At 45.7% G+C, this 23782-nt stretch overlaps 1 protein-coding gene across 6 annotated transcripts; it reads left to right on the top strand.

The window, feature by feature from the left end:
- Positions 1-4795: 4795 nt before the first annotated feature.
- On the top strand, positions 4796-23319 carry LOC142443078 (uncharacterized). Of its 6 annotated transcripts, XM_075544682.1 has the most exons (8): positions 4796-4997; positions 9471-9604; positions 9688-9747; positions 9858-10264; positions 10371-10594; positions 19467-19593; positions 20747-20870; positions 21333-23319. In XM_075544682.1, the coding sequence occupies exons 4-8, from the start codon at positions 10252-10254 to the stop codon at positions 22762-22764; spliced, it is 1920 nt and encodes a 639-aa protein (XP_075400797.1). In that variant the 5' UTR covers positions 4796-4997; positions 9471-9604; positions 9688-9747; positions 9858-10251; the 3' UTR covers positions 22765-23319. The 6 variants fall into 6 exon arrangements, with proteins under 6 accessions (XP_075400797.1, XP_075400800.1, XP_075400805.1 ...); XM_075544685.1 differs by lacking the exon at positions 9688-9747; XM_075544687.1 differs by lacking the exon at positions 4796-4997 and adding an exon at positions 5030-5619 and having other exon boundaries at positions 9471-9747.
- The last annotated feature ends 463 nt before the right edge of the window (positions 23320-23782 follow it).

Below are 23782 nucleotides of genomic sequence, written 5' to 3'. Positions count from 1 at the left end.
AAGGAGCTTATGCCAGGAAAGCAGAGGGAGTGAGAGAAATCCCGTCTGATCTGTCACACTTTTGAGTCCGCTGACGTGCTGAAGGTCTTTCCACCTCAGGACTATCAGGAGGTCGCAGGGTGAGGTGGTCTAGTGAAGCATAGTGGGTCCCTTAGTGATGCAACTCACAGCGTGTCCCTGTGGAGCAGGCAGCACAGCATGAGGATGTGATGCAGCCAGTCTGGGTGGCACAGGTGATGCACCATGGCAAAATAAGGTGGCCGCATCAGGTAGTGCAATGGGTCCAGGTAAGAAGAGAAACAGGTGCAGCCAGGCAATCACCGGGTCGTCTGATAGCTAGTTCACACCCCCAAGGAGACATCACCAGCCTATTGTCGGGCAGAAGCCAGAGTTGGCAGGTGGGCTAGGAGACAGCTGGTGAAAAGCTTCCTAGGACATGACGAGAGGCCAGACCCCCTTCTCTCCCCCCTTCGGTGGCCTTCAGGTGCAGAAGACTGTTAAAACAACTTTGACCATTTTGCTCAGCTCCTGACCTGCAGACAACAAAGTTGCAGTGGAAAATTCCCCAGCTACACCCTCCTCCCCGGACCCCACCTCACCCCCACCCTGGGTTATAAAATTCTCCACCTTTCGCCTGGACAGTGTGACTTCACCGGGCCCCAACTTGGACCGCCCCCATCCCACCCTGTGAACCTTACCCCGGAGCTCAGGATGTTCCCGTCCCTTTCTCTGCTCGCCCTTCCCTCCCCGAGCTCTGCAGTAAACTTCTGAAGCTGTTTTCTACCTTTGCTTTCTTTTCATCGCCAAATCAACCTCACACCTGTGACCGAATGCTAGGCCAGACTCTGCCTATATGTTCTTATGGGTGCCCCACTGGCACAGAAAGACTAACCATCAAACCAGGAAGGGAAGGAAAAGTCACAGTCTAGGACAGTGGTTCTCAACCTTCCTGATGCCGCGACCCTTTCATATAGTTCTTCATGTGGTGACCGCCTACCATGAAATATTTTTGTGCTTCATGCTACTTATGCTACTTCATAACTCATTTTGCTACTGTTATGAATCGTAATGTAAATATTTGATATGCAGGAGGTATTTTCATTGTTACAAATTGAACAATTAAAACTGATTAATCACAAAACAATATGTAATTGTATATTATAAAATATTTATGTGTTTTCCGATAGTTTTTGGTAACCCTTGTGAAAGGGTTGTTTGACCGCCCCCCCAAAGGGGTTGCGACCCCCAGGTTGAGAACCCTTGGTCCAGGAGCTCCAAACCTCCCTGCCATATAGTCAATTCTGACTGTAAGCGACTCTCTAGAGCAGAGTAGAATCGCTCTGTGTGATTCCGCTGCTGGGATGAGAATCCAGTGTCGGCGTAGCTAATGCTAGCTCGCCTCTGTAAGCATTCACTTGCGTTAGGCACGCCCAAAGTTAGCACAGAGCCGCAGATGGATCACCTTCAGCGTGGTGGACACCGCTTTGAAAAGGCTGCTGTAACGCAATCACAGTTGGAGCGTCTTCTGACCGGAGGGTCTCAACCTCTTGCACAATATCTGACAATGTCCCGCCGCTGTCCCTGAGGCTTGCAGTGGTTAATTCCTCTGACGTGAACAGCCTATTCCAACTCTGTAGTCTGCTCTTAGTCCGGCCGCTCTGCTGAAGCCTTTTCACTTTCAGTTACCTGCGGATATTTCAAATACCAGTGACAAAGTGTCCAGAGTGACAGCAACACACAAGCCACCAGAGTATGACACAGTGATTGATGAGTGGCGGATGCTAAAGATAACCCAAACTCATTGCCATGCAGTTAATTCTGATTCACAGGGACTCTGTAGGACAGGGAATAACTGCCCATGTGGGTTTCTGATACTGTAACTTTGTCCTGGGGGGTGACCAATAGTTTTCTACGGCTGATCTCGGCTGCCACACCACCAGGGCTCCACGGCATGCCGAGGACAGAATGGCGCTATGTGGATGAATGAGAAAATAACAGCCAACCTGAGAGAACTGGGCAGGGGATGATAGAAACTGGGTAAGGCAATGGGAGCGATGGTGAGTTTATGAATGTTAAGCTGATAATCTGCTCTGTAAACCTTGGCCTAATTCACAATAAAAAATAAGAAAATAACTTACTGCTATTGACTCAAAGCTGACTGATAGCACCCTACCACAGGGTAGAACTGCCCCTGTGGGTTTCCCAGACTATAATTCTTTTGAGGAGTAGAAAGCTCCATCTTTCTCCCAAATCACAAACTTTTGGGGGTTTTTTTTGTTTTGTTTTGTTTTTAAAAAGAAATTACTGCAACTTTGGGGGGAAAATATCATCAGGGTATTTGCTGACTCCAAAGATGGGTCATAAATTATTAATCACTAGAAACTGAAGTTCATAGCATGACTTGGCTAAGTGCCTGACAAAGGTGTTCTTTTGTTTGTTTACTTGCACTTACTTAAAAAAATTTATTGTGCGTTCTTCCTGCTCTTGTCACGAGCCGTCCATCCATTGTGTCAAGCATATTTGTACATATGTTGCCATCATCATTTAAAAAACATTTTCTTTCTACTTGAGCCCTTGATATCAGCTCCTCGTTTCCCTTCCCCCACCCTCCCTCCCTTATACATCCTTGATAATTTTTTTAAATTATTTTATTGGGGTCTCGTACAACTCTTATCATAATCCATCCATCCATCCATCCATTGTGTCAAGCACATTTGTACATCATCATTGTACATCCATCATGTACAAGCACATTGTGTACATCACATTTGTTGCCATCGTCATTCTCAAAACATTTTCTTTCAACTTGAGCCCTTTGTATCAGCTCATTTTCCCCCTCCCTCCCCATTTCCTCCTCCCTCATGAACCCTTGATAATTTATAAATCATTATTATTTTGTCATATCTTACACTGTACGATGTCTCCCTTCACCCACTTGCTGTTCTGTTGCACGTCCTTAGTGTTTTGCCTCGGCATGGTGGGGTCAGGTTGGCTAAAGTTCCCACACTGTGTCTCCAGTGTTGTCCCCCACGTGGTGCTATGGGTCAGTGAGGGATGTCACATCTCATAGTGGGGCTGACCCTGTGGTCCTCTGTTCATTGGCTGCTCTGAGCAGGAATATGGTCCTCAAGGCTTGGTGGGCCAGGATGTGCTGTACTCTCTCCCTCCCCCTTCATTTGCTCCTGTGTGCTCTGATCAGACATGTCCCTCTCCCTGAGCTGCAGCTTCAGTGCTGTCCACTGAAGTGAATTCTACCAGGGGAACCCTTGATAATTTATTTTTAAAATGCTCCCCCAACTACGTTTAAATTTTTTTTGATTGTTTATTGGGTGAAAGTTTACAAAGCAGATCATCTGTTCAGTAACTTCAACTGTTGATACACATTTTGTTCCATCTAATTCATTGCAATCTACTCAAGGCAGCACCGCTCATCCCGCCCCCTCCATGCGATGTCTAGTCCCCATCCTCCCTCCATAACCCTTCAAAGCTGTGCCATTGAGTGAATGCTGGCTGCCCTTTAGACATCATATGGCTCTCAGCGTTACCTACTCCGTGGGCAGGACACCCACAACTATGCCCTGTCAAACCTCCAGGCCACGGTCCTTGGAGATGACCAGATTGGGTTGGCACAGTTTGGTTCACACTCCTAGGGTCGGATACCTGCCGGTGTGGGAGATGGCAACCCGTAAAACAGAAGCCAAACAAGACAGCTCAGCAGTACTCAAGATGGGGAATACTTATGAGCAGGAAAGAAGGTGATTCTAAAGAACATGCTTTTAAAAAAGAAAAAGACTGCTATGAAGCAACAAAGCCCACATGGAAGAAGCACACCAGCTTGTGTGGCCACGAGGTGTTGAAGGGATCAGGTATCAAAGAACAATCATTATTGTGAATGACTGGGTGTGTGGAGTGGAGACGCAAAGCCCATCTGTAGGCAACTGGACATCCCCTTATAGAAGGGTCACAGGGAGGGGCCAGTCAGGGTGTAGTGTAGCAAGGATAACCCATACAATTTCCCTCTAGTTCCTAATTCTACCTTACAAATCCGGCTAGACCAGAGGATGTACATTGGTACAGATAGGAACTGGAACCACAGAGAATCCAGGACAGATGACCCCTTCAGGACCAGTGGTGAGAGTGGTGGTACCGGGAGGGTGGAAGGAAGGTAGGGGAGAAAGGGGGAACTGATTACAAGCATCTACATATAACCTCCTCCCTGGGTGAAGGGGGACATTGGACAGTGTAAAATATGACAAAATAATAATTTTTAAATTATCAAGGGTTCAGGGGGGGAGGGAGGGGGAAAATGAGTTGATACCAAGGGCTCAAGTAGAAAGCAAGTGTTTTGCGCATGATGATGGAACCATATGTACAAATGTGCATGAGATAATGGAATGGAAGTATGTATTGTGATAAGAGTTGTACGAGTCCCAATAAAATGATTAAAAGAGAAAATAAAGCACCAACAGAGGAACATGCTCTGCCTCTGGGCTTCACTTTAATTGAGCCAATAAATCTCCTTAATTTTCAAAGGTCAGTATATATACACCGAATAGACAAAGGAGCAACTTTCTTTTGATGACTGGAGTCCGCATTCCAGCTCATCATTACGCTAAAGAAACGCTACTTCTCTGCAGAGGAGCGAAGGGCGATGGAGGAGCAGCCCTGAGACCCGGCGGCGGCGGCGAGCAAGGAGTGCAGCCCGGACCCTTCCCGCTGCGCAAGTAGCGCGCCGGGCCGGAAGTGCCGAACCGGAAGTGCCGTGTGCCTCCTCTGCTTCTGTCCGGGCGGGCACCGTCCACGCTCGCGGTTCCGTCCCTCCGCGCCCACCCGCCCGCGGTCAGGGCGCCGCCGCCCCTCTGTCCTCTCTCTTGCTCACTGGTCCCTCTCCCTCGGGGACGAGCCTCGGGCGCCCCCTCCCCGGGAGACCCCGGGCCCGGGCGCAGCCGTCGCGGGGCGCCGAGGTGGGTGCAGCCGCGCGCTCGGGGCGTCCCCAGGTAAGAGCGCGCGCTCGCGGGCAGAGGGCGTCCCAGGGGGCCTGGGGGAGACAGGCAGGGCCGGCGCCCCCAGACGCCCCGACCCCGCGCGCCGGGCGCCCTTTGTCTCCTTGTCTAGTCGCCGCCCTTCGGCCTGCTGCCACCGCGTCCCTCACACAGAACAAAAACGCCAGCGCAGAACGGAAAGCACGCTCCATTCATCCGTCAGGCCCCCGCCACACCCTCACCCTCACCCCCTCACCCTCTGGGACACCGAAGTCTTCATCCTTCGCCGGGGCGTGTACTTAACGCCTCGGAAGCTATTGCAGGTGGACTGCCCTTGTCGCTAGGTGCCGTCCAGTGGGTTCCACCCCATAACACCCCTCTGTGCACAGCACAACTGAACACCGCCCGGCCCGGCCCTGTCCTCACAACTTCCAATGCCCGAGCCCGGGGTGCGGCCATGGCCATGCCCGTCCCGGAGGGCCCAGGCCCCAGGAAGTGCTGGATATGCCACCCTGCCTTTCATTCACCACGCAGCACTGTGAGCTAGGAGCGTCGTAGAAAGTCCAAGTGGTCCAGGAGAAATTCACAGCCTATTGGGAGCAAACCTGCTTGATTGAGTTGAATCCCTTCATGATGGGTCAGTGTTTGGTGAATTAAGCTTGTTCTTTACCTCCCACTCCCCAAAAGGTTCTCCGGACCCGTGTCCTATGGTCTGGGTATCAGACTTGCTAGCAGCGCCCAAACTGAGAAGGCCACTCTCCTCTCTCAAGTCAGGATGTGGAGGACATCCATGCGAGGAAGGAAATTAAAAAAAAATTATTAAGTTTTTTTGTTTATTTATTAAGCTTTATTGGCATTTAATTCACATATCATATGACCCGTCAGCTCATTCATATTAAAATGAGTTGTACAATCATCACCACTCCATTTTAAAACTTGTTTTTAAAGATCATTTTCTTGGGGGTTCTTACAGCTCTTATAACAATCCATACATCAATTTTATAAAGCATATTTGTACACATGTTGCCATCATTATTTTCTAAACACTTTTTACTTGAGCCCTTGGGATCAGCTCCTCTTTTTACCTTCCCTCCCTCCTCCCACCCTCGTGACCCCTTAGTAAGTTATAAATTATTATTTTCATATCTTACACAGACTGTTGTCTCCTTTCCCCCATAGTTTCTTCCCCTTGCCACTTCCCACCTTCCACCTACCCTCCTGGTATTGCTACTCCCATTTCTGTACCTGAGTTGATTATCTGACCTTGATTCCGTGTGTCATGAGCTCTTATCTGTACCTGTGTGCATGCTCCAGTCTAGCCCGGCTAGCCAGAATTGAAAGGTAGGACTGGGGTCATGATAGTGGCTGCTGAGGAAACCTCAGGGAACCAGAGGACTACTGTGTTTCATTGGTGCTACAGTGCATCCTGGTTGACTCATCAAGAAAATTTTGACGTGGCTCTTATGTAAGGATTTGGGCCGCAGGAGAAAGGTGTGAAAAGAGACTCAGAGTTTAAACTTTCCCAGACCACTTAAAAGTTTTGATTAGTCATGTGGGGGAAAGGAGACACCGTAACCAAGACCTGACTGGAACTGTGTCAACATCACCGGTGGTGGCTTACAGTCCTACCTGCAAGCTATAAACTTGATCGACACCCCTGATATTAGTTTCTGAGGTCAATTAATTGATAAGGAGTGATGCAGCCGAAGCCCATTCTCACCGTCCTGCTTGTGACCCCTACCAGAAATTAGTCAAACACAGACTCCGAAGCCCTTGTCAAATGTAAGTCTGTACTCCGAAGTACTGGATTTTGCTAGTTCAGAATCGAAACTTTACCCCTGAGACGACATCCTGTTAGGTCTGACAAGTGTTCTTCCCACGGAGAAGCTGACTCCAAGCTAGCGGGGGTGGGGGGGATGGGGGGGAAAGGGGCAGGTTTCTTATCAGGTGAATGACCTCGGGGATGTCAGCAGCACAGGCAGGTGTTCTCAGAAGAGATGGAGATTCCATGGGTTTTACTGTAGAACTCCTCGATTCGGAGAGCACATACATTCTAACATTACCTCGTGTTTCAGGATAATCAAGGTATGCAGTTGTTGGCCCTGCGGAAAACAACAACAACAACAAGGGTAGGACAGTCTCAAGATGTCTTTTGGCTAACCAACTAATAGAAATGAACTACTGTTAGCCATTCACAGTCAGTTGCGGTAAATGAGAGGATTCTCACCATTATCTGTGGGTACATTAAACACGTTTGCCTCTGAATAACAACAAGAATTAATTCCATAAGGGCTGAAATGGGAGCAGGGAAAAGCTACACTAAGTTGGGCTTGACGACAGTGAGGGAAACGATGATGGGCCGTAGGCCACCTGCAGTTAAACAGGTTACAACCACGATAGCAGATGGCATTGTGAAATGCCTAATCCATGCCAGGTGTGCTCTTCCTTTCAGAAGTGGGATTGGAGTCTGTTTCAGAGATCTCGGGTGATTCTTCCTGGGCAGGTCGCTGTTAACAGCCTACAGGATGAGATGCGGGCTCCTGGGTTCCAACTGGACTCCGCCTGAAACCCTTCCCACTGTAGACTGTGACTATGTGCCCAACATGCCCAACACAGAGCTTTTGAGATTCTCCCCTGAGCGGTTAATTCCATTTTCACGTGGCTCTGCCAGCCAGTGGGTGGCTTCAGCATCCATTCACTGGGCCAGGAGCACTAAGGCAAGCTGCTCTGAGAGGGGACCTTCTGGAAGCAGCCTCTGAACTTGCTCTGTGTCCCTCACCTCAGCTAGGTGTAATCTCCACTCAGCAGGAGGAGGCGTAGTGCCTCAGTGTGAATAGAGTAGGCTATCAAATCACACGTAGAAGAAAACCTGTGTATTTTACTTTGGCTTTCAAGACCTACGGGGTCACCCCTCAGGCATCGTCATGGGAGGAGTGATATCATGAGGGTGGGGGGATGGTCAGGGAGGGGGCAGGGTGAGAAAGGGGGAACCCATCACAAGATTGGATATATAGCCACCTCCCAAGGGGGCGAAAAACAGAAATGTGGGTGAAGGGAGACAATGGGCAGTGTAAGATACAAAATAACAATATATAATTGATCAAGGATACACAAAGGTGGGAGAGTAGGGGAGGGAGGGGAAAAAGAGGAGCTTATACCAAGGGCTCAAGTAGAAAATGTTTTGGAAATGATGATGGCAAAATGTACAAATATGCTTGATCAATTGATGTATGGAATGTTGTAAGAGCCCCCAATAAAATGATTTTTAAAAAGAAAAAACACCTATGGGGTCCAGCTTATGTCTAGCTTTCTGACTTACATTTGTCACACCCGTCCTCCCAGGAAGAATGGCAGTCTCAGAAACCCACAGAGCCAGTTGTCCTCTGTCAGATGGGGCGGCCATGAGTTAGCATCAACTCATGGCAGTGAGTTGATTCGGTTTCATGTTAGATAAATAAGCTCTTCAGAGATTAAAAAAAGAAACATTTTCAAAGATGAGGTTTCCCCTTTCAGCCTTTGTTCCATGTGTTTTTTCTAATCAGAGAAGAACCTTTTGTCACTAGAAGCCCAGGCAGTCTTTTAATCCAGGTCTAACTTCAAGTGCCACCTCTTCTGAATGCCCCTCCTGCCCCTCAGTGACTTGTTCTCCTCTCTGTGTTGCGAAGTGTCTCTCAGGTTTCAGCAAGAGGTCAGTCCAGTTTAGCTTGACATTGACCTCTGTGACGTGACTACAAGCAGTTTAGATGGAATGTGACCTTTGCCTTTTGCTTTTCATGACTTGATTTGCCTCTGAAGGAGCACTAGTGACGCACTGGGCTAAGCTTTGGTCTGCTAAAAGGACACTTGGTAGATTCTAGCCCCATAGCCAGTCGGGTTCGATAGATTTCCAGCCTCAAAAACTCAGGAGGAAGTTAGTCTCTCTCTTGTAGGGTCATTATGAGTCAGGTGAGACTGCTTGAAAGGCAACATTACTGAGTGAGGATTCAGAAAAGTTGTTTTATGTAGCTGAATGCACAGTTCTGCGGGGTTGATATTTTGTGGTATGGTGGCAATGGAAGGCCGTTTCAGTTGGGGAAAATATGAGTCCCTGAGGCAGCAGAGAATCTAATATTAATCCTTTGATGAAAGTCAGAGATACTTGAAGCAGAGAAAGCAACACGTGTTTGGGTGGTGGTGGCGATGGAGGTGCGTTTGTGAGCCAGGTTGGAGGCAGCAGTGGCAGCAGGTCATTTAGAAGGATGCTGATGGCTCTTTGGAGGCCAGGGGACAGCCAGGGACAGGCATTAAGCAGTGTCTGGGCTGCAAACGGATTTTGGAAATGACAACCCTGATCGAATGACTTGAGGCAGGAGGTTGTTATTGACATGTGGCAGAAAGCTATGAGGAGGCGTAGACCCGGAGGTTGGCTGTAGGTCAGGAAGACGGCGTGAAGGTGCAGAGTCCACCGGGGCCTGTTGACAGGACGAGCGCTCCTTCCTTGGCTTCCAGGCTACGTGTGTATGGCTCTATCAGTGACCGCCTCACCTGTCTGAACATCAGTGCGAACAACCCGCATCTTGTTACATGTGCTTGCTCTCTGATCAGCAGTTCTGGAGGTTCCACGTAATGAAGGAGCTCATGATGTAAGTATCGAAATTTAGGATGTGAATTAAATTTTGAGAGTTCTGTTGGAGAGACCATATTAAAAAGAGGTTTCTGTTTGCAGGCAGGAGCCTTGTGTAAAGATGGCAAAGGAGGAAGCATTTACACTGAGACAGATGAGAGGGTGAGAGTCAGGGTGGTGCAAAGTAGTGGGAGCTGAGGCAGTAGGTGGGAGCTCAGGGATGGCTTAACGATTCCATGACAGGTTTGCTGATTGGCTGATTTGTAAAATAGACACAGCTTAGCTTCTGCTGGCGCCATGCTTGAGAAGAAAACTCTTTGGTGATAAGAAAGGAATGATAATTTCCAACTCAACAAGAAAACTACCAATCACATATCACAGGGCTGTAAATGTTCATTTCACATCATTTTGGAAAGTACACCAGAAGGGTTTTAAGGCACGTAAGTACAAACGAATGAACCTTGGTAAGTTCATCCCAATGTCTATGATTGTTGCTCTTTGTGGAACAAAGTTATATAGGTGAGCCCGCAGCTTCATCATTGCACCCCTCACTACCTGAGGGGAATCAGGTTCACATTTCCCCGCTGCCCCAGGCCTGGCTGCTTCTCCTGCCACGGGATCAGTCAGGGCCTCCATCGCGTTGTCATAAAGAAGACGCGGAGCTGCATGAAGATCGCAGGTGTGTGCTGCGCTCCGGAACCTGGAGCTGCCAACATGCTCAGGGTGGAGCAAGCTAGACACCTCTCTCTCTCTCTCCTTACTCGGCACTGTCTCCTCCATTCCAGGTCTCCGGTGGGTGCAGGGATCCCAGCGGGGGTCCTGGACCCTACCACCCTGCAGATCGTCAGACACAGGCAAGGCTTCCCGCTGCTCTGACTCGTGTGTGGACAAGGCCTGTCCATCTACTGCGTCCGCTGGGCGCCTGCGTCCACTGCCGTCCCTGTGCTGCGCGGCTGCCGGGCTTGCAGGCCGGTTCCCCAGACTTCCGGGAGGTGGAGCAGGGAAGATGGTGAGTTCTGAAGAGAACTGGGGTCTTTTGACCCTATATGAGTGAGCAGAGACCATAGGATTTTGCTACTGTAATTTTGAGCAAAGTCTTCATTTTAGATCATTTCAGAAGGAGAAAAAGATTTTGTATGGAATTTACTTATTCTTTCATACTCTCCCCTTTCTTATGTAGATGAGTGTTTGATCCGTATAGTTTTCTCTCCTCGGAACTTCTGTTACCATTTCTTGCAAGGAAGTTCTATTTCTGGTGTCACTAATTTCCTCCATATTTTTTTGTGTTGGAAAATATCCTGGTTTATTATGTTTTATCCTTTTAAAAAACAATCTCTTCATCGTTATAAAAATATACATATACAATGACATATTTGGCCAACAAATTTTGCTTGTGTAGTTTAATGTGTGGTAACAAGAGTTAAACCCTTGAGTAGTACCCAAAATGTGCTGGTGCTTCAAACCTACTTACAGGCTCCCCAGAAGAATGCTGCTCATCCACAGGCGCAGTCCCACAGCTTTGGCTACTCAGAGTCCCAACGTTCGGTGGACGCAGGGCCCAGGCCTCGCAGTGATTTGACAGTGCCTTAGAAATGGTACTAAGGATAGTGTGGTGACATTTGTTACATCGTCTGTTGTCACGACCTTTCCCCAGTCGTCACACCAGTCAGATACGAGCTGCAGGCGTGTCCATTCCCCAGGCTTGGTAACCAGGGAGACCCTTGACCGTTGTGCTGCTGTGCGTTGGTGCTTTCGACCAGGTTACACTCCACATCTGCCTGTTTCAGAGACATGGGCTTGTCGTCTTGCGCCTCACCGGGAGTCCTGATGGCCTAGTGCTTACTAGTTGGGTTCTGAGCTGCAAGGTCTGCAGTGTGAAGCCATCAGGCGCTCCACGGGGGAAAGATGGGACTTCCCCTGCTGGAAACTGGCCGGGCGTCCACACTGTGCTGCCAGGCCGCTCGCCATGGTGGCAGGGAGGTTGTCTTAGTCATTTCACTTGACATAATGTTCTGGAAGTTTCTCTATTTTCCAGCATCTATCAGGATTATATTTCTCTTTCTAGAAAAAGCAATATTCAGTTCATCCATTGATGTGCATTCAATTACTGCCACATTGTGACCCTTAAAGGGAGGTTTAACCGAGGTGCTGCTTTGCTCTCTGGCCTGGAGCCTCAGGCCTGGACCTGACGGGGCCCTGGGTCTTGTTCTTATTGAGACGACCGCAGGATTCCCTCTCAGCCTCGCTTCTAACTAGATCACTCCCAATCCGAGTGAACTGCCACTTGCAGTGTGTAACCAAGATTTCTAATTAAACTTTAGAGTTTTTAAAAGTAATAATTATCAAGATAAAAGAATCGAGAGCAATCAGGTGGTCATAGTACCTAATTTTTTTAGTTTATTTTTAAGTGTTAAAAATGTTGTATAGCATTTACCCAATAAAGATTTGATTCAAAGCAGAATAATAAAAAAAATTTTTAAGCAGAAGAAAAAATATATAAAAATAAAAAATAAAAAGGAGAAGAAAAATACTGCAGTGAATGTGGAGGTATGTATTTGTGTTTGATGTTTGAATTTGAATTCTTCCGGGTGTTTGCCTAGGCTTTGAAGTGCCGGGGCATACTGGGTTCTATAGGCAACTTTTTTTGAGGAGCTGCTGGGCAGACGCTTTCACATCAGCTGTACTGTTTTGCACCGCCACCCGCAGTGGCAGAGAATCCCTTCTAAAATGGCAGCGGAGCACTGCACCTCCTCCTACTTCACAAGAGTCAGCGAGAGAATCAAGATAGATCATCAGCCCCAGACATCTGCTTCTGAGGTGCACCTCAAACCCCCCTGCACCCTCTCACCTTCTTATCAGTCTGACTCCATTCTGACCCAGCACACTCTTCATTCGTTGATGGGTTCGATGAGTTATTGCAATGGTCACGAAACCATGCTCTGAGTTACGGAGATTTAATAGAGAAATATCAGGTTCCAATTCAGAATTAGGAAAGGCTCAGAATGCAGTTCTTCCACCAGGCTAGGTTCTCAGCATGTCTGTGGACAATAATTCATCTGGCCTTCAACCTCACATTCCCATGCTCAAGCAAGAGGTGCAAACTCGTTAGCCCACGGAGGTGGACTCTGACCTGCCCCTGTCCACCAGCAGGTCTCCTGCCGAAGGGGCTGGATGCTCTTGTTCTGTTGGCTGGCATGCCCGTTAGCCTGTGCTGCGTTGGGCACTGGGTATCGTCTGCCTTGTTTCATGCTCCTGGTTCCGCTGCTACTGTTTCTCACCGTCTGCAGTGCTGCAGCTCTGTGTCCCGGGTCTGGGAGATTCTTTACGAAGGGATCTGAAGTCTAGAGGATGTGCTCTGCTTCTGCCTCTCCTCATTTGGAAGCAAAGTATATTTGCTTCTGGGATTATCTTCCTTTAAAGCACCGTGACTCTTAACTGGGGTTTCTGAGAATGTAAATCTTTACGGGAGAAGACAGTCCTTGGGGAATAACTGGTGTGTTTGAACCACCTAACAGGCAGTTAGAAGCACAATACCTAACCCCCAGTGCCACCAGGGTGCCCCCTGCCCCAATTGTGTTGTAGAAGCCACAAGGCCATGTGCCTCCATCATTGCCATGCTAAGGAATTTACTGCCTGGAAACCACAGCCCTTCACACCCTTCTTTTCATGTTGTCGTGCTTTCTCACGCTTCCCTTTTGGACGCAAATTCATTAAATAAACATTTTTAATTTGTCACTCAACTTCCATATTTTAATTTGTACTTTCGTGCTTGCATGGTTTCTTATGAAAAGTTTGCCACAATTCTTAATCGTGTTCTTCAGTAGGAAGGTGATTCCACACACCCCTGTTCTCTCTTCTTATTTGTGCTTTTTGAAGATTTTTAGATGTAGATTTTTTGGTATTTATCTTTTGTTATGTTCTCTGAACTTCTACAATCTATGGTTTCGTATGTCATTAATTGTCTAACTTTCTCATTGTTACCTCAAGTACATAGTGTGAAAATGTCAGTATTGCTGAAAGCACACTGTGCTTATACCAAATACAAACGCAAGATGTGTGTGTATGTGTGTGTATAGGCACAATATATAAGAATGTAAGGCAAAGATTATTATTTAAAAATCATAGAAACCTTTATTTTTTTAAATGATCAATGGATACAAGTTCTATTTCTCAACATGTCCTTCAACTATATCTATACACTTCTGATTGCTGTTATTTCCATTCACCAATTCGTCTACATTTTGTATCATGTGTTGGATAACATTCCCCACAATGCAATATCACGTATCCCATGTTCTTCCTGTGTTTTCTATGTCCACTTTTCTTCTTTACCCAATTTTTCTGGACTTTGTTTTGGGATAAACGTGGTCCATTTGATCTCACGTGGTCCACACTTAAGGTTTGTGTACTTCACTAGTGTTATTGATTCCCTTATAGACCTGCCTTTGTTTTTCTGAAAAATGAAACCTGAGTGTGAGTTCATTTCCAGACCTGAAAGATGAGCAGGGGCCATCGTGGGCAGGGTTCCACGAGTGTCTCTTTTGACCAGTAAGCCTTCTCTCCTTTTGACTGTAAATGATTTTCTGTATTTTCACCCACTCTGTTCAGGACTTTCTCGTGTGATCCCTTCCCCAGCAGTTGTTCATCTTGGCTGGGCACCATCTGATGCTCTGGTCTCCCTGTCATGCACACGGCTGTTCCTTTGGTCCATTGGCAGTTGCAAGTCCATTTGAATTAGCAATGCTTTTTAGCTGCCTGTGTGTGGCAAGTAGATTTTATGTCGACTGGCACTTGTGGGTGGGGTGGGGTGAGTGAAGCCCAACCTGTCAGTCAGGACACAGTGTGATGAAAACCTCCTGGAGGGAGAAACTTGGGGACCCCTCTCCTCTCTCTTTGGCCCTGTGTCCTGCTTGCTGGGTCGCTGTCCGTGTCTCATGTGGGCCTCCCACTCGAGGGCTCCTGGGACCCTGCCATGTTTCCACGACCCTTGGGTCCGTGCAGCTCTGCACCCACTGTCCTGGGATCTCGTGCATCTCCTGTCACCTTTCTGGGCTTGCAGCTACCGAGTCTGCAGAGGGCTCCAGCAAGCACATGACCCATGTGATCACGTTGAACTGGCCTGGGAGGCCTTCTTGAGAGAAGATCACTTCTCGACATAATGCCCTGTTTCATACGTCTAGGAGGGTCGCTGGTTTTGATTCTCTGGACAGCGCAGCCTCGTGTGTGGTGTGTGTGTGTGTGTGTGTGTGTGTGTGTGTGTGTGTGTGGTGTGCGTGTGCGTGCGTGTGTGTGTGTGCGTGTGTGTGTGTCTGACTGTACTGTTCCCTCTCAACGTGCTCCCAGTCCATGCTCATCAGGCGCTTCTTTTCACTGCTGTGTCTGCTCTACCAACACGGGACAGGCTGCCTGTCAGTGTGACCTACATGAATTTTAATGAATAGATGTAGGCACAGTGAATTTTCTGAAGGGGAGAAGTTTTCTCTGAAACACACGGATTTACCAGGAGAACTAACTACAGATTTTCTGAATTGAATGAGATGTTTCCTTTGCCTCCTCTCCCTAGTATCCAGAAAAGCTCTAGAGCATCCACGGCATTATTGTAGACTAATAGCCAGAAGAGCAGCACTGTATCCCTATGTGAAGATACATTATCTCCCCCCAGAAGAATTGATTTCAAAGAACAGCATTGAATCTGCAGCTCTGGGAGAGGGACAGGTCTGATTGGAGCACACGGGAGCAGATGAAGGGGGAGGAGGAGAGAGTGGAGCACATCTGGCCCACCAGGCCTTGAGGACGATATTCCCGATTAGAGCAGCCAGTCCACAAAGAGGACCACATGGCCGGCCCCACTATGAGACATGACGCCCCTCACTGACCCCTAAGCCTACAGGGGTCAACACCAGAGACACAGTGTGGGAATTGCACCCAATCTGATCCCGCCACACCGAGGCAAACACTAAGGGGGTGCAACAGAACAGCAAGGGAATGGAGCAGCGAGGTCTCCAGGGAATGGTGAAGGTGGACTTTGGGGCCAGGGCGTGGTGCCCCAACAGACTGGACTGGAAAACACTCCTAAAGGCCAACAAACAATCCTTGAACTAACTACAAGCTTATCTTTCTTGTAGTTATGTTTGTTGTTGTTTTATATTGTTGCTTGGTTTTGCTCTGTCTTGTTTTTGTGCATGTTATTATCTCTGCATGTCTGTCTAAATAAGATAGACTGGATGAACAATCTGGAGGAGAAAACAACAGGACCGACAGTTCCGGGGGGACATGGGAGGGGGGGGTGGGGGGAAAGGAAGTGGTGTTAACAAACCCAGGGACAAGGGAACAACAACTGATCCAAATTGGTGGTGAGGAGGGTGTGGAAGGCCTGGTAGGACATGATCAAAGGTAATATAACCAAGAGGAACTGCTGAAACCCTGGTGGGGACTGAGCATGAGAGTGGTACAGGAGGAAAGTCTAGGGAAATAGAGAAAAGAGCTGGGAGGCAAAGGGCATTTCTAGAGGTCTAGATAAAGACATGTACATATACAAATATATTTATATATGAGGATGGGGAACTATATTTATGTGCATATATTTATAGGTTTAGTATTAAGGTAGCAGATGGACATTGGACCTCCACTCAAGTATTCCCTCAATGCAAGAATACATTCTTCTATTAAATTGGCATTCTATGATGCTCACCTCCCCAATACAATTGCCGAAGACAAACGGGTACATAAGCAAATGTGGCAAAGAAAGCTGATGGTGCCTGGCTATTAAAAGATAGAGGCTTAAAGGCTTGAAGATAAACAAGTGGCCATCTAGCCCAGAAGCAACAAAGCCCACATGGAAGAAGCACGCCAGCCCATGCGATCATGAGGTGTAGAAGGGATCAGGTATCAGGCATAATCAGAACAAAAAATATCTTACCACAGTCAATGAGAGGGGTAGTGCGGAGTGGAGAACCAAAGCCCATTTGTAGACCACTGGACATCCCTTTACAGAAGGGTCTCGGGAGGAGACCAGCCAGTCAAGGTGTGATGTAACAACGATGAAAAATACAACTTTCCTCTAGTTCCTAAATGCTTCCTCTCACCACCACCACCACCCCACTTTTATGAGCCCAATTCTACCTTGCAAGTCTGGCTAGACCAGAGGATGCACACTGGTACAGGTAGAAACTGAAAACAAGGGAACCCAGGGCGGACGATCCCTTCAGCACCAGTGGTGTGAGTGGCGATACTGGGAGGGTAAAAGGAAGGTGGGTTGGAAAGGGGGAACTGATTACAAGGACCTACATGTGACCCTCCTCCCTGGGGGACGGACAACAGAAAAGTGGGTAAAGGGAGACATCAGACAGTGTAAGATATGACAAAATAATAATTTATAAATTATCAAGGGTTGGAAGCAGGGAGGGAGGGGGAAAATGAGGAGCTGAGACCAAGGGCTCAAGTAGAAAGCAAATGTCTTGAGAATGATGATGGCAACAAATGTACAGATGTGCTTGACACACGATGGATGTATGGATTGTGATAAGAGTTGTATGAGCCCCCAATAAAACGATTTCAAAACAAAACAAAAAGGACAAAAAAAAAAAAAAGAAACATCATCACCAGGAACTTCAAAGGCAAATTGATCTGTAGTTAGATCCTGCCTTAGCCATGCACATGATTGATTGTTTCCAACTTTACTCAAAGATGAGTTGTTTGAAATAGTATCTGCTTATTAGCATCATCACATAGAAATAATCCAGTTTGTTAAAACACTTTGTCAGACTTTTCAGAACTTGTTGCTGCAGTACTGAAGATGCTATGACATTCATGCCAGCATACATTTATCAAGTGAGGGTTCATTAGGGATGATATGGCTCCCTCCACTTGCTCCCTGGCAAGAGCCATCGTCCCCATTTCGAGCTGCTGTGTTTTTTACCCATTGTTTACCCTAGCAGCCTTTACTCTGACCTTGTAAGGAAGCCAGTGAGGCTATTTTTCAGAAATCACTCTCATAGATCAGGGAGTGTCATGTCAAGTTTCAGATAGTCACTGTGTGAGTCTGGGTGGACTAGGGAAACAAATCCATGGACACACACATATGTATAAGAAAGAGATTAATATACAAGAGCAATTGAACATCGAGAAAACATCCCAGCCCAGGACAGATCAAGTGCATGAGTCTGATATTAGCCCATATTTCTGATATCAATTTATAAAGTTCTCTTCAGACTCACGAAACACATGCAATGACGTCGAATGCAGAAGCTCACAGGCCCATGGGTAGAAAGTCTTTGGATATAGTTTCATTGGGAACATCTCAGCACTGGCAGGGGTCTCTCTGTGGCTTCTCTGGCTTCCAAGGTCTGATTGTGTCCATGTGGCTTGTCTTCTGCAAGGTACCCAGGGAGTAGCAGAGAGAGGGGGGTGTCTTCTGCCTCCAAGGAGGAAGTACCAGATTTCCCAGAATTCTCAGGAGAAGGCCATGCACACACAGAAGTCTCATTGGCTATCTCCAGATTGACAGCCTAGACTCCACCCCGACACTCTTAATCCTTAAATTGACACCAGATTAGGTGCCTTCCAGGAGCTGAAAATGTAAGAACTTTTTAGTAAGTCTGTTTCCTAGGTTCACTGGCAACTTAACAAGCAAACCATCTATACTTTAACTTACTTAAAGACGAATTTTCTCTTTATAGTTGGAAGTGCATATAACAAAACAACTGTTAGTTTAAAAATATTCATACTTTTAATTTGGTGACATTGATTATGTTTACCATGTTTTACAGCCATTAAAAATGGGAACCTTCTCTTAGCCAACAAATACAGGAATATTGTAATTCTTCCTTTTGAATAGACAGTGCTCTTTGTCCTGTAAGAACATGGAACTTTGTGAGGGTATGTGGGCTTCTGTTTGTTCTGGGAGCAGTCAGTAATAGTTGCTGTGAAGTTGTATCAGGTCTTGGATTGGCGATTGTAAAAAGATCTGGGTTCTCATGTGTTTCACACCTGAGCTCCTATAAACTGTACTTACCATTGTGTCTCTGTGTGAAAGTGAAGAGGAAGATGGGAAAGTTCATTTTTTAAAACTAGGTAATTTGCTCTCCACTTAAACCCTTTGCATCAGGTACTCTTTTTTTCCCCCTCCCTCCTCGCTCCCCCCTCCCTTATGCTTTGAAAATGATTAGGGCAAAGAATGTACAGATGTGCTTTATGCAATTGATGTATGTATATGTATGGATTGTGATAAGAGTTGTATGAGCCCCTAATAAAATGTTTTTTAAAAAACTAGGTAATTGAAATATAAAATTCATCAGCAGATGCATCTGCTACCTTCTCTTCCCCTAGTGTTGTGAAGAAAATGACTAGCTCAGGGTTTCCAGTGTGTTGTATGGACTCCTGGTTTTCTCATTCCTGTGGAGGCAAAAGTAAACAATGTATTGTGCTGTTTCTGCCACTTGTGAATACTTCCTCTTGCCTTCATTTTATGCTGTATATTTTGTTTAGTTGTCTGGCTATCTTACTGACTGAGTAATTTTTCTTTCACAGAGAAGCTTGAATGAGAGCATTTCTAACCTCTGTTATGCTTGATGATTTTTAGAGCAAATAGACTACTTATTCTTGATGATTTTATGAGCATATTGAGAGGAGAATAGACTACATTTGGTTATTTTGGGTGTTGTAAGTCTCAGACAAAGTGCAACCCGTGAGGAAGTGAATATAGTTCGTGGAGGACTGAAGCTGATGGTTATGATACTTACGTAGAACACAGAACCTTGTGACAAATCGGTGGATTTCTAGTACCTTAGACTTATCCAACTCACCCTTTGTTCATCTATACATTGTAGTACTTTGCTTTCCTTCTCAACATGTTACTTATCCAAATGTTTGCGATACTTTAGGGTTCAATGGTCATTGAGGATGTGGCAGTGGTCTTTAGCCAGGAAGAGTGGGCTTTGCTGGATTTCACTCAGAGGAAACTCTACAGAGATGTGATGATGGAAACCTTCAAAAACCTGGAAACAGTGGGTAAGAGTAGCATCTTTTTCATTTCTTCCAAAGTAAATGAAAATATTTTACTTGTTAGCATTTGTGTTGTAAAATGGGAATGCATTATTAAATGAAACAGACATGCCCTCTTGGTCTGTGGAGCTCACGTATCCCGGCTTCCCCAGGAACATAAAGCTGTCGATGCTTAAAAGTGGTCTCATTTCCCGTGTATTTGTTAAAGTCCTCATTCTCTCTAAACACCATAACCGCGTAAGCATTAGCTTCAATGCTTTGCAGCACTAATACATTTGTAGAATTGGAACTTATTGTGACTCTCTTTACTATTATAGTCACAGGATTATTTTCCTGCAAATGACTTCACACCTGTCCCTTTTCAGAGGTCCTAGACAGTAAATTATTTGGTCAGTGTTCGGGAAATGTTTGTCCTCTGCAGTTTGCCCTCATGAGTTTTCCATTAGCACCATGTCTGCTGCACTCATTTGTTTTTCCAGAGAAGCAAGATTGGTGGACATGAGAATCATCCAGGGTCAGTGTGTTGGGAAGCACCAGGAAATCGAGTTTCAGAATACCCACCGTGCATGTTGGGTTTGCTTGACTCTTCTAAAAAGAGTGTTTTGAGTTGCCGACACAACTTCAGAGATAACTGAGCTTACTTTGCTGACGTTAGCAATCATTGCATACCAATGATCATAGAGATTTTTTCTTCTTTTAATGTTAAATATGTACAAGAGGACATGTGAAAAATTGTGGGGAAATTCCTGTCTTTTCATTCCAATTTCTGAGAACTCTTTACATCCCTTATATTGTGGTCATTGTCCTTGTCCTTAACAAACCCCAAACTCATTACCATCCAGTCCTTTCCAGTGTAGTGACCCTGCCGGACAGGGTGGAAGTAACCATGTGGGTTTCTGAGACTAACTTTAGGGGAGCAGATAGCCTCATCTTTCCCTCTCAGAGCGGCTGCTGGTTTGGAACTATGACCTTGTGATTAGTAACTCAACTTGTAACAACTGCAGGACCAGCTCATTCTTTCTACTTTGCTCTCCTAGGTTTTTCCCCCCGCTATTTTCTTTCCTAGTAAATTTTGCTTATGTCCAGCAGTCATTTCCCCCTAATAATGCCTTTTCTTTTTGTTTCATATTATGAATCTCGACTTGGATGATTACATCAGTCTCTGGAAACCTTCCTGATGCAGAAAAGTCACTCATTGATCATATTATGCTGCAATTCATGAAGAATAACACTTGGTCCTCCATGATTGAGGATGAGCATAAAATCCAAAGAGGATGTTTGAGGTGAGTTACTCATACAAGATAATAAAACTGCTCAGAACAATTTCCAATGTGTCTGGTATAACATTGTAAGAAGACCTTCACTCGGATGAATTGAAACAGCAAGTATGAAGGTAACCTGTAAGATAGCAATGACTGTGAAGATATTTTAGATCCAGGCAAGTTTTCATTTTGTGGTATGAGGGGTTATTCTGAAAAGCCCTGGTATTTAAAAGGTTCCATGGATTATAACCTATGTAAGATATTGTAAATGTATGTGTGGAAGGATTCAAAATTGTCTCAAACGTGAGTGCTGTAGCAAGTATTTGAAACATAGTTCACCTGGTGTCAATTATCAGATGGTCACATATTTCAGAAAAACAGTGCCAGTGCATGATTTCATATATGTAACACATGCATTTACCGTGTTTGTAGTGATAAAACATGAAAACTAATTCCTAAAAGCATGTCTTCTATTTCTAACAGACGTGATGCAATAGAAAACCTCTCTGAAAGTAAAGAAGGCAATCAATGTGGGGAAATCATCAGCCAGATTCCAAACCTTACTGTGCTTAACAGACATCCTCCAGGAGTAAATCCGTTGGAATGTTTCCAGTGTGGAAAATCCTCCACAGATCACCCATCGCATAAAGAAGGCAGCACATCTGGCACTGGGAGCAATATTTGTCAATGTAAGGATTGCGGAGAAGCCTTCAGGTGTCCCGCCCTAGCCACTCCTGTAAGAACTCCTCATGGAAACCTGCTCCAAACATATAGGGCCTATGGGACGGACTTCAATGATATCTCTGTGTTTAAGGCTCCTGTGACATCACTCAGTAGTAAGAAACTTTATGAATGTCCCAAATGTGGTAAATGTTTCTGTTTTTCATCATATGAGGCACATGTGAGAGGTCATAGGAACGAACCTAAAGAATGTAGTAAAACCTACAGCCTATTATCAGTCATTTCACACAAGAACTTTTATAAAGGTAAGGAATCTGGGAAAGCCTGTAGTTATTCCTCACACCTCACCACTCGTATAAGAGCTCCTGGTGGAGAGAGACCCTTTGTATGTAAGCATTGTGGGAAGGCCTTTAGTGAAGTCTTAAATCTCACTCGCCATATCAGAAGAACTCACATGGAACAGAGGCTTTATGAATGTAAGCAGTGTGGGAAAGCCTTTAAGTGTTCCACATACCTCACCACTCACATAAGAACTCACAGTGGAGAACGGCCCTATGAGTGTAAGGAATGTGGAAAAGCCTTTAATCAAGGCTCAAATCTCACTATCCACATAAGAAGAAATCACAGTGGAGAGAGGCCCTATAAGTGTCAGGAATGTGGGAAAGCATTTAGCGATTCCTCTACTCTCACTAAACATATAAGGACTCACAGTGGAGAGAAGCCCTATGAATGTAAGGAATGTGGTAAAGCCTTTAGTGATCCTTCAGCGCTCACTAAACATATCAGAACCCACAGTGGAGAGAGGCCCTATGAATGTAAGGAATGTGGAAAAGCCTTTACTTCTTCCTCAAACCTCAGCACTCACTTGAAAACTCACAGTGGAGAGAGGCCCTATGAATGTAAGGAGTGTGGGAAATCGTTCAGTGATCCCTCCACCCTCACGAAACATATCAGAACCCACAGTGGAGAGAAGCCCTATGAGTGTAAGGAATGTGGGAAAGCCTTTAGTTGTTCTTCAAATCTTCGCACGCACTTAAGAACGCACAGTGGAGAGAGGCCGTATGACTGTAAGGCATGTGGGAAGGCCTTTAGTGAAGCCTCAAATCTCACGAGACATCTCAGAAGTGCTCACCTAGAGGAGAGACTTGAGGAGTGTAAGCAAAGTGGGAAGGCCTGTGGTACCTCAAACGTCCACACTCACATACACTTCTCTCCCCGAGGAGAGAAGTCCTAGTAATGCAAGGAGTCTGGGGGGAGGGTCTCCTGTGAAGCCTCTGATCTAACTAGACATAATAGTAGTTACCACATCTATCAGCACAAATGTTCCAAAGACTCCATTCCCCTCACTCCAGAGCAGTTAGATAATAACTCACAGGGAGGAGGACCTATGAGGGTGAGAGATGCCACGGAACGTCAGAATTCACACTGAAGAGAGGTTCTTTGAATGTATTAGGGCCTTACACTTCAATAGACGTATTAGGACCCACAGTAGAGAATGGCTGTATGAATATAAAAACGTGAGGAAGCCTTTCCCTTGGGCTTTGTTGAAATTGTTCAGAGGTTCAGTCTTATCTAAGACTTCGAAGGAACCAAGGAGAGGAACAAAAACTCAAAAAGTAATCATATCAGCAGAAAACACGCTTGTTCTTTGGCACTTAAGCTCTTCCAAAGACTAAAAAAAAATCTAATGTGAGGAATTCTTCCCCCAAAAATGTATGGAAAATGTGATATTAAAAAATGTGTGGATTCTAAAATGTTTATTGTAGCACAATAAAATTCTAACTCGTGATCAGATGTCTGAATAAGATATACCTGGAGGCACTATGAAAAATAAGATGCATGTCAGTGGTGGTAGAATAATTTGGAAAAGGTATCAGTAGTGGCTGTACAGCAGGAAGAGTATAATCACTGACAGTGAATTATAAAAGTAGAAGAATGTGATTGAGTTGTGTGGCATGTGGATAAAGTACAAATGAAACTGTTAAGAAAAATTAAGATACCAACTTTAAAAGAATTTTGTAGGACAAACATGAATTCAAAAACTGAAAGAAGATTAAACATCAAGTTTATCGTCAATATTAGGTACAGGAATATTGAAACAGATGATTTATGTAAAGTTTACCAGATTAATGTCCCGAAGAAATCAGCATTTTACAAATGGGTAAACATTCTCAATGGATTAAGACGGTGTACAAGGCAGTGTTGTAGATGGAGCACACATATCCTGTTTACCTGAAAATAACACATCCCCC

This window comes from Tenrec ecaudatus, chromosome 1 (assembly GCF_050624435.1).
Source record: "Tenrec ecaudatus isolate mTenEca1 chromosome 1, mTenEca1.hap1, whole genome shotgun sequence".
NCBI classification, from domain to species: domain Eukaryota; kingdom Metazoa; phylum Chordata; class Mammalia; order Afrosoricida; family Tenrecidae; genus Tenrec; species Tenrec ecaudatus.
The sequence above is the reverse complement of the archived record's forward strand: the minus strand, read 5'-3'. Positions and strand labels throughout refer to the sequence as shown.